This window comes from Asparagus officinalis, chromosome 9, assembly GCF_001876935.1.
Source record: "Asparagus officinalis chromosome 9, Aspof.V1, whole genome shotgun sequence".
NCBI lineage: Eukaryota > Viridiplantae > Streptophyta > Magnoliopsida > Asparagales > Asparagaceae > Asparagus > Asparagus officinalis.
In genome coordinates this window covers 21,545,035-21,555,249 of record NC_033802.1, presented here as the reverse complement: position 1 = coordinate 21,555,249, position 10,215 = coordinate 21,545,035, and the positions used below count along the sequence as shown (strand labels likewise).

Below are 10,215 nucleotides of genomic sequence, written 5' to 3'. Positions count from 1 at the left end.
AAATTATGAATTATAAAGTTGCAATAATTTTCATATCACTTTCATTTATTTTCTTCTTATTAGATTAGATTAGATTATTTTAAAGTAATTAATTATACTATATATTTGATTTTTTTTAGATCACAAAGTTTAATGATACGATTACTATTTAAATAGATATTGTTTGTATAAAAGTCAAAGAGAATCTCACACGTATCTTAGATCTCAATGCCAATTATAATATTTACATATGAGTGTTAGTTAAAGTAAATTTTATCTATGGGCTTAATTTATATAATCCTACTTTAACCAGATTAGTTAATTTTAAATTTTTTTACACCCAAATTCTTCTACAAAACCAAAAGAGAATAGCAATGTTATAGCTATATATATCCACAGAACCATAAATATCTTGAAAATGGACAAAGAAATCCACACAAACAAAAAATATATTAATTGCCCCCACACACCCACTGTTTTCAAAACCATCATTCTCCATCTCCATCTATAATATTGCCACATACCCAAATTAAGTTGTTGGAGTTTCCCCCTCACCAACTACACTATTGATCAACCCTCCTTTTTCCTTTGATTAACCGTCCTTTTTCCTTTGTACTTAAATTGTATATCGTTCATTACGATGAGGACAAACCGGGGTCCTCTACCTGCCTTTAACGCCCAATAAAAAAAATAATGAGATCTTGTCATTATAAACAAATTGAGTAAAGATTAATAAAAACAATAAACAACTAGGCCTTGTAGTTAGTTAATAATGAGATCCTGTCATTATAAACAAATAGAGTAAATATTAATATTTCTTAAGAATGTACTATGTTCCTCTAGCTTCCATTGCAAACTTGTTAATTATTTATTCCTAACCCCAAAATATTTTCAAAATTAATCTTGAGAGTTGTTTGCATTAAAAAAATTATGTTACAGAGCACATACAGTCTGTTTTATAGTTTAAGATTGTCAACACATTTGTCTCTGATGCATATCAATTATGAGTAATAGTACAGTTTAATTGATCCAAGTATATCTTAGTATATTTCTGGATTCTTGTCTTGTCTTTAGCTCTTTATTGTATACCAATCTGATATCACAATTGATGTAGACGATGAAGGCACTATTGTAGAATTGCCTAGGGAAAAGATAAAATGGAGAATGATTGTTCTCGGCTCAACTAAATATAAATAAAGAGGGAATAAAAGATAATACTTTTTGAGTATTTTATAGTAAAATTTAATATTTTGAGTAAACTTAGGAATCTTTAGAAGAGATTTTCATGTTAAATTTTTAATATGTTTATGTGAATGATTTTGTGATATAAAATTATACTAGAGTCACTATTAATCTTTAGTATTTATTTTTTATTTTAAGTTTATCAATAATTAAGATGTCTTGCAGTATTATGAAAAGTATGTGCTATGTGCTGAGCTTATGCAAACTATCTTAATATTAAATATTTGGTTATATTTTTATTAACACATCCACAATATATTATTATATTTTTATTTCAAACTTAACACTGCATTTAATGATTGAGATAAACAAATTGTAGGTCGATGATTTGACCCGATAAACAAATATGTTACATGAAGTTTGATATATACAAATTTAAAAGAATAATGTTGTGTGTGCAAGTATATAAAACTATATTGATCCCAATTTTACACAAAAATCTATTTCATAAAATTTTTAAAAAAAGTTTAAATAAATTTTATGGTAAATATAATAATCCATGTTTATAGATTTTTACTCAAAATGAATCTCACTTATTTTATAGTAAGAAAATAAATTAATAAATAAATAATTTTGATATTTAACCACGTGCATTGCATGTGTCCAAGAACTAGTAGTCGTATAAGCTCGTGTAGTGAATTTCATCCAACTCTTATTAACTAGAGATTCCGGATTCGTATGTCTTCAAACATTACTTTCTGTATATGAACTCTTCCATTAAATTCATGAGGCAAATTATACCTAAACTACTAGTTCATTTACCGCTAGAAAAGAATGTGACACACGAGTTGTCTAAGTTAAGAAAGACGAATTTTATAATTCAAGCGAATTGGATCACCCCCCATGCACGAATTCAATAATGGATATTTTTCGAATAAGAAGATATACTAGATAAAGAAGTAGAAAAACAGAAAGGTTGCAACAATTGGCTAGTGTTAATTAACTATATAAGGAGAAAATTTACAAAACAGTTCCACCTGGTACTTGTTCGTGATCATATTCATCTTGTGCATGCTTTTAAGCATGACAAGTATATACACTGCTAATTATGTTATAAAAGCGAGTCAATCCGCCATAGACAGATAGGCTCGTCCAGTTATAAAAGCGAGTCAATCCGCCATAGACAGATAGGCTCGTCCAGAGAATGCTCATCCAACTTTTATAAACCAGATGTTCCTATCTGTTCAACCTTAATTCATGTATCTAAAACCTTCTGTTGAATATTTGGCTGGCAAAACCTAAACTAGTTCACGTATCTGCAGAAAAGAACTGTATGACAGATAAGCTACGTACCTAAGTTATTTTTTTTAAAGGTAAATTTTAAAATTAGAGCAAATTAAATCCCACCTATCCAAAAAGCCATTGACGAGAGAGGAATTCCTACCAAATTGTGGGCTAAATCCCCTTATATGCATTTGGCAGATACATATACCGTCTACCCTACATAGTGTGGTCTCGCACCTATGAAATGCTATCAAATTTTTAGCATCTGTATAGGACAGAAAGTAGTCTAATATGGCGAATGCCCATTTCGAGCGCACACCCATTTTTATCGTACCCCTCTGGCTTCGTGTATTTATACACCAAATTTTTAATGAATTCCTTTTCAAAGGGTACGTATGTAGTCAAACCCTCTCAAAATATAATACCGATAGCAAAAGCAATAAAACGACATCTAGTAATCAAATAATATGTATTCAACCCTTAAAAATTAATCCATCTCCCTTTTGCCCCCCTCCAATCCTCGTAGGCCATGAATCCCAAATATAGGAAGGAGTTATTCTTCCCAAAAACCCCACCTTTATAAAAAAAACCCTCGCTCTTTCCCCCTCACAAACCCCAAATCATCATCAAAAAATAAAATTTTCTTTTCTTTTCTTTTCTTTTCTTTTTTAATTTTACCTTCGTATGGACATAACCTGAATCCCAGCTTCTCAACTTTCCATCTGTTCGTCCAAAATCCAGAACCCAACAAATCAAAAAAAACCAATGGAGGCGGCGCCGTCGGCGGCTAATCCACCGGCGACGGAGGCGACGGCGGCAAGAAAGAGATATGAAAGGCTGATGACAATACGATCAAAGGCAATAAAGGGCAAAGGCGGCCTCGGTATTGCGGCCCACCTTCGAGCCCTTCCTCCTCCTCTCGGACTCCGGCGAGCGACGGCTGTGAGCTCCGCTGCTCCCTCTGCGACGCCACCTTCTCCGCCTCCAACCCTTCTCGAACCTCACGGATCACTTGAAGAAAGGCGCCTGCCCGAACTTCAACGCCGCCGCCCCCCTCCGCCCTCTTCGTCTGCGGCCCCCACACGATCTCTTCGGCACCTCCGTTGACGAGAAAGCGGCTTCTCGAAGCCCAAGCCGCCGCGCTTCTCCTCCCTGCCCTTCAGCGCCGCAGCACGGAGTCCTCTCCGGCCGGTAAAGAGGATTTGGGCGCCCTTGCAATGCTCGAAGATAGCGTCAAGCGCCTCAAGAACCCGAAGCCTCTGCGGCTCAGCCGCTGCCTACGGCCCTGGCCCGCATTCCGCCGCCTCTTTGCTCGGCGACTGGGTCTTTGAATCCTGCGGTGCTGTCTCTCTTGCTTCTTTCAAGCATCCCAAATTCATGGAATTTCTCAACCTCGTCGGCCTCCCGCCCGTCGATCCCCGCTGCATTCTCGGCCCTGTTCTCGATTCTCGGTACCGAGATTCCGTGGCAGACTCCGACGCCAAGATTCGAGATGGCCCTTTCTTCCAGCTGTCCTCCAGTGGCTGGAGGAAGCAGAATGTGGGTCCTGATTCCCGCAGACTTGTGTGCGTGTCAGTAAATTTGCCAAACGGGACGGCGGTTTTTCACAGGGCGGTGCTCACCATCGCCTCAGCTCCTTCGGATTATGCCGAGGAGGTCTTTGAAGAAGCTGTCAACGGATCATTGGGTGGCATTGCTGAATGCTGTGCGGGGATTGTAGCCGACAGGTTTAGGTCAAAGGCGCTGCTCAATCTCGAGAACCGCCATCGTTGGATGGTTAATCTCTCTTGCCAGGTTCAGGCCATTGCTCGTTTGGTCAAGGACTTTGCTAGTGAGCTTACCCTCTTTGAGAATGTCGTTGCTAACTGCTTTAAGCTGGCTACTTACTTTAACAAGCAGTCTCAGGTCAGGGTTATCTTTAACAAGTATCAAGTTCAGGAGTCTGATGGGAGTCGACTCCTTAGAGCTCCGGCTGACATTGAGGATGCCATAGCTAATTTTGGCCCGGTGTTCTCGATGTTGGATGATGTAATGGGCTCAATTGGGCCCCTTCAGTTGGCTGTTCTTGATGAGGGTTATAAAGTTTTGCGTAGAGAGGATCAGATGGCTGTCGAATTGGCTGAGCTTATACAAGATGTGAGATTCTGGAGTGATGTCGAGGCTGTGCATTCAATTGTGAAGATGATCGGAGATATAACTTGCGAGATGGAGACAGAGAGACCATTGGTTGGGCAATGCCTGCCTCTATGGAATGAGCTCAGGGCGAAAATCCATGACTGGTGTAATAAGTTCAGCATCGAGTTTGCGCCAGTTGGTCAGCTGATAGAGAGACGGTTTCAGAAAAATTATCATCCGGCGTGGTCTGCAGCATTTATATTGGATCCGTTATACTTGATTAAGGATGCTAGCGGAAAATATCTCCCCCCGTTCAAGCTCCTGACACCAGAACAAGAGAAAGATGTCGATAAGTTGATAACGAGGTTGGTGTCGAGCGAGGAAGCTCATATTGTGTTAATGGAGCTTATGAAATGGCGAACTGAGGGGCTTGACCCACTCTATGCGCAGGCTGTTCAAGTGAAGCACGTTGATCCTTTGACAGGCAAAATGAGAATTGCGAACCCACAGAGTAGCCGGCTTGTGTGGGAGACTTGCTTGAGTGAGTTCAAGATTCTTGGTAAAGTGGCTGTCAGGCTTATTTTCCTTCATGCCACTGCCTCCTCCGGGCTAAACCCTAATCCTCCGGTACTTCAGTGGGTCAGTGGTCACTCTCGGTCAAGGACTGCGATGGAAAGGTTGAAGAAGATGGTGGCTGTTGCAGCCAATGCGAAACTTGAGAGGAGGGAATTTTCGAGTGAGGAGAAGGATGCTGAGCTCTTAGGACGCGAAGAAGGTGACAGATGAGGCTTTACTGGATGCTGAGCTCCCTTTCTGTAACATTTCTATTTCTGTTTTTAGTTTAATTTTTCCCTTGCATTGTAGAATTGGATGTGTAGGAATTGCTGGGTTTTCCCCCTCCTTTTTTTTTCCTTTTTGAATGGGTTCTTGAGTGTGCCATTGTTGTTCTAACTTAGGTTTTAGAATTGTCACCTCCTATCAGGGCATTTCGTAATTGGGGGTAATTTAGGTTGTTCAGACAAATGATATCCTTCTTGTTTATAAATTGGAATTGTTGAGAGAACAAAAAACAGGAAGAATGGTGTAAAATTTTGATTCTCAGATAATAATTTTATATGAATTTTCAAAAACTTTTTCAACCTGATTATTCAGTTTCCTGTTCTTTCCATCTTGTAAATGATGCTTATTCTTTGGTTGTTTGAGTTTTGTATGAAAAACTTTGGTGAAATATGGTACTGCCTTTGATTTTCATCTGCTTATATGTGTATCAAATCATACCATCTGTTTACCTCTGGATGCCGTCATATAACTGTATGTTTGTTCTACTATTATTGGTTTTTGGTTCAGTAATTTATTTACACCTCTTAGAATTAGAATTTGCTGTTTTTCACTGTAATTTCAACCTGTACCGTAATCTCTTCTAGCTGAGTATGCAATTTGCTAGAATTATGAAAAGAAGTTATGTTGCTCTAACATTTATAATTGTTCATGTGATAAACCAAACCTATAATTGTTCATGTGATAACCTGAATTAACCATAGCAAGGCATAGTTTCAATTCCGTATCTACATAAACCATTATCATTATAGGAATCATTATCTGTTATTTCTCTTCATGTTGGATTGTAAGCATAAGACTGCATATTCTGGATTAAAGTTTTTCTCGAATTATAGTGAAAATACACTTCAACACCTGAACCTGATCTGCTGCTTATTTTCTTCCATTAAATTCTGTTTCGTTAATGTTTTCTCATAGATCTGTATCCTTACAATAAATGAATTCGAGGATACCCATCTTACCCATTAAGTTATGAACAGAAAATTCTCCTGTTTCTTCTCAGATTCCTTGCCCAAAAAAGCCCCTACGGCCTTCAATTTTGATTAGTACCTCTTAATCTGAAAATGCAAAGTGTATGTGATAGTTCTGTAGCAGATAAGAGTGGTAACTGCATTCAGAACTGTACCAAAAATGCACTTCAAGAGACATTTTATTGTCAAAAGGAAGCTCACAAACTCTTAAAATCTCTGTCAAGTTCGAACATATTGTATACACTGCTTGTCATTGTGATACCTGTGGTTTATTGCATTGCTAGTTGGAATTACTTACTGTTTGTACACTTAGAATATTTTGTACTCTGGATGCCAACAGCAATTGTTGGCGATATTCTTAGAAATTACATCTATGAAAGAGCGGCATCAGTATGAAGCTGATATACACTAGTATAACGGATGAAAGAATGATTGTTGCTAGTTGCAATGGCATTTTGTATAAATTAAGTTAGTTAAGTTTTGGTAGGTATGTAGTCTATTTTATCGGCTAACAACACCACTAATTGGTCTTGCCTCCGTTTTGTCGATCCATACATGAGCTTAGGATCTTATGTAGTACTCCATTGTTAATAAAATCTAAGATTTGCATTTTTGGTGTTGTCATAAGATCTGCCTTTTAGATTTTTCCTGGTTGTTATGGTCCTATGGGTCAAGATCAGAGTATAACATTAGGAAACAAAAGGATTGAGCATAGGATCTTTGTAGCTGAGGCGCCTTATCTCCTCATCTCTCCCTCTATTTCGGGATGACTGAAAGCCGACCATGAATGAAAACAGTTTTAATGTCCATACTAAAGAACTTTCGGCCCCTCCACCCCATCAACTCTTGGTAACTTGTCATTGAGACTGTACCGTAAACTATTGGATGCTTGAGTTATAGGTTCGACTTCCTCCAAGTTCTTTTTTCTTGGCCATCATTACTACAAAGGTTCGGAGGGTTGTCGGCAAAAATTTCGGGGACAATGAACAACCAATCGTAGGAAGACCCCATCCACGCTTTCACAAAAGGAAAGTGAAGAGGGAAGGTATGATGGGTTTCTCAGTTGAAGGAGCCTCTGAAGACTTATCCGTGAGTAGTTGGTTACAATTACATGCAACTTTATACTGTTGATGAAGGAAAAGTATATGCTTTTCAAAAAGGGAGGGGAAGATTGATGAGGAGATGACAGAGAGTGGGTCTCGGGACTAATAAGTCACTTGATAAAAAAAACTATTAGTAGGAGATCATTTTGAAGAAGTCTAGGCCATCATAATAATAATCATCATCTTCTTCTTCTTCCTCCTATTTGTGATATGGGGGACCAACTTAATTACCAAGCAAGTGTTGTAGGGGAGGGTTTTTTCTCTGATCCCTGACATGAGGAAGTGATTGAGATGGGCAGGGTAGTAAGCTGATTTTGCCACTTCTTTGGAGAGGACGGGACTTTGCTTTTTTATTCAACATATACATACGTGACACCACTTACTTTGGTCTGGAAACTTATTTTGGTTTTGAAGAGGGAAAATATGTATGTTCTACCAATAATAGGGCATGCTTCTTTGATCCTTTTATTATTATTATTATTATTATTATTATTATTATTATTTCCATACTCCATATAAGAACATTGAATTTCTGATGAGGTAATTCTGAGAATCAAACTAAGAGTAATCATGATGATGATTTTATATAACTCAAGAGGTCTTAATCAGGTGGTCTTTTTGTCAAAAATAATTTTATCTTTCTGAGTGTAAAAGAGTAAAAAAAAAGTTTCTTAGGGGATCCTATATGCAATACTATAACTATAGGAGGTCTATTTGGAATTGGGCCATACTACATAGTGTCAATCTGAATTTACATACTACATATAAAATTATTGAGTTGCTGGTGAGGTAATTTTTAGAATCTAACTAAAAAGGCATGTTTAACAGCCTTTCAAAATAAGACCATGATTGATCCTGATCCTATTTTGCAAAGAACTTTTTCTGCAGAAAATTGAGCCGGTATTGCCCAGTTTTTCATTAGCCAGAAAAGACACATTAAACTGGTTTTATGTGATAAATCTTCTCAATTGAATCAGGCGATCTTCTTGGTTGTCGTTGTGGTTGCTCTACCAATTCTATCTACATTTTGGATAATAAAAACTTCAACTTGTAAATTCTCATGTAATACCTGCCTATTAGCATAAAAGGCTTTTTATCTGATCAGAGCTTGAATTTATGTGCAACCTTAAAGTCTTCACGATTGCAGTCTATTTATAGGTAATACTACTTTTAAGATTTTTAGCAGCAAGTACTAGAACTTTTATGAGTCAAATCAAAACTGGTTTTCTCGTTTTTCAAGGTTAGATGTGGCCAAATTACAGAAAATATTACAAGCGAATGGGGGCTACAACTATGAGAGGAAATGTGTATGCGTGTGTATATAATATGAGATGGTGAGCTCAGATTTTTTATGGTGAGCTAGCTTAGTAAGTTAATAGAAATGATAACTGCCACCATCCATCGTGATTTGAAGTTATCATGATCTATATTAGAAAAAATTATATTGTTTTAATCATTATTTTAGTTATATGTAGAAGGGACGACTACTAAGCTGCCTGAAAATTCAACATAATAAACTAGTATGATTTATATTCTAGAATACTCCAAATTTTGTCAAAAGTTTATCATATACATTTGATAATGTGCTGGACAAGATATACGATGCCGATCATGAAATTCATAAGCCGATTAATCTATCTCACAATAAGATTTGGGCTCATGATCTCACAATACCATTACTCTCTCTGTGTGTGTATGTGTGTGTATATATATAATAATATAATTTTCTTTACATATAGATTATAATGAGTACAAATTATGATGTCTAGTGCCCAATTATCATTTCGAGTAACTTATTAGACTAGTTGTATATATATATATTTTCCCTCTTAACTTTATGTATGTGCCCGGTGTGGTCATTTTCTTAGACCACGATCAAATATTTAGCAAATCGATGATGTGACAATACTTTTTTTTGCATTTCTTGCGTTTTCTACAATTCAAAGATGATTTTTCAATTCCAAACAAGGGGTAAGGCATAAAAATTTTGAAGGAAATTTGTTTGGAAATTTTCTTGGGTTGAGAAAAAAAAGGAGGTAAACTGATGTGTTGTGGAAATAGCTTGAGATTACAAGTACACAATCAAGTTATAATATAATACAATGTCAATCCCACGAGGAAGGTGTGTATGGAATATTCTAACATGGTTCTTAGAGTTGTGTGTAGACAATTAGGATTGACAATGAAGAGATATAAAAAGTGTCTGATTAATTATAAATAAAAGAAAACTAGAAAAGAGGAGAGAAAAAGAGTGAAAATAAAGGCAAATGAGAACAAACAAAGAGGAAAATAAAGAAAATAAAGAAAATAAAAAAGAACAAAATCAAGAAAATAAGAAAATAATCAAAAAGAGCAAAATCAAAGCAAATAAGATAGAGAAAAATCAAGTAGATAAGGTAGGAATCTAGAATTGAATCAAGTAGCTAATTTCATTTAGGATTAATGAACTACTCTTTACTTAATAATATTTTACTTCATATTTATTAAGCATAAACTACCAAACCACTTAAGGGAAGCATAACATGTAAAAATATCATCCAAGTAAAATCATCATTCATGAAAAGAACAACACTTCGGTAGTAATTCTAGAATTCATAAGCATAACCTATTAACTGCTTAAGATAAGCATAAATTATTAAATTCTTCTTGTAGCAATTAGTTCTCTAGTTAATTATCTTAAACATGACCACTTTGGGCACAACAAAGCAATCCACAAATCATAAAAGAAATCAAACTAGTTTCAT

The 10,215-nt window shown here is 36.3% G+C and overlaps 1 protein-coding gene across 1 annotated transcript; it reads left to right on the top strand.

The window, feature by feature from the left end:
* On the top strand, positions 2,945-5,649 carry LOC109824242. The gene is given in 5 exon segments (XM_020390783.1): positions 2,945-3,352; positions 3,355-3,444; positions 3,447-3,634; positions 3,636-3,704; positions 3,706-5,649. Coding segments are annotated over 5 exon segments (2,130 nt in total). The 5' UTR covers positions 2,945-3,210; the 3' UTR covers positions 5,347-5,649.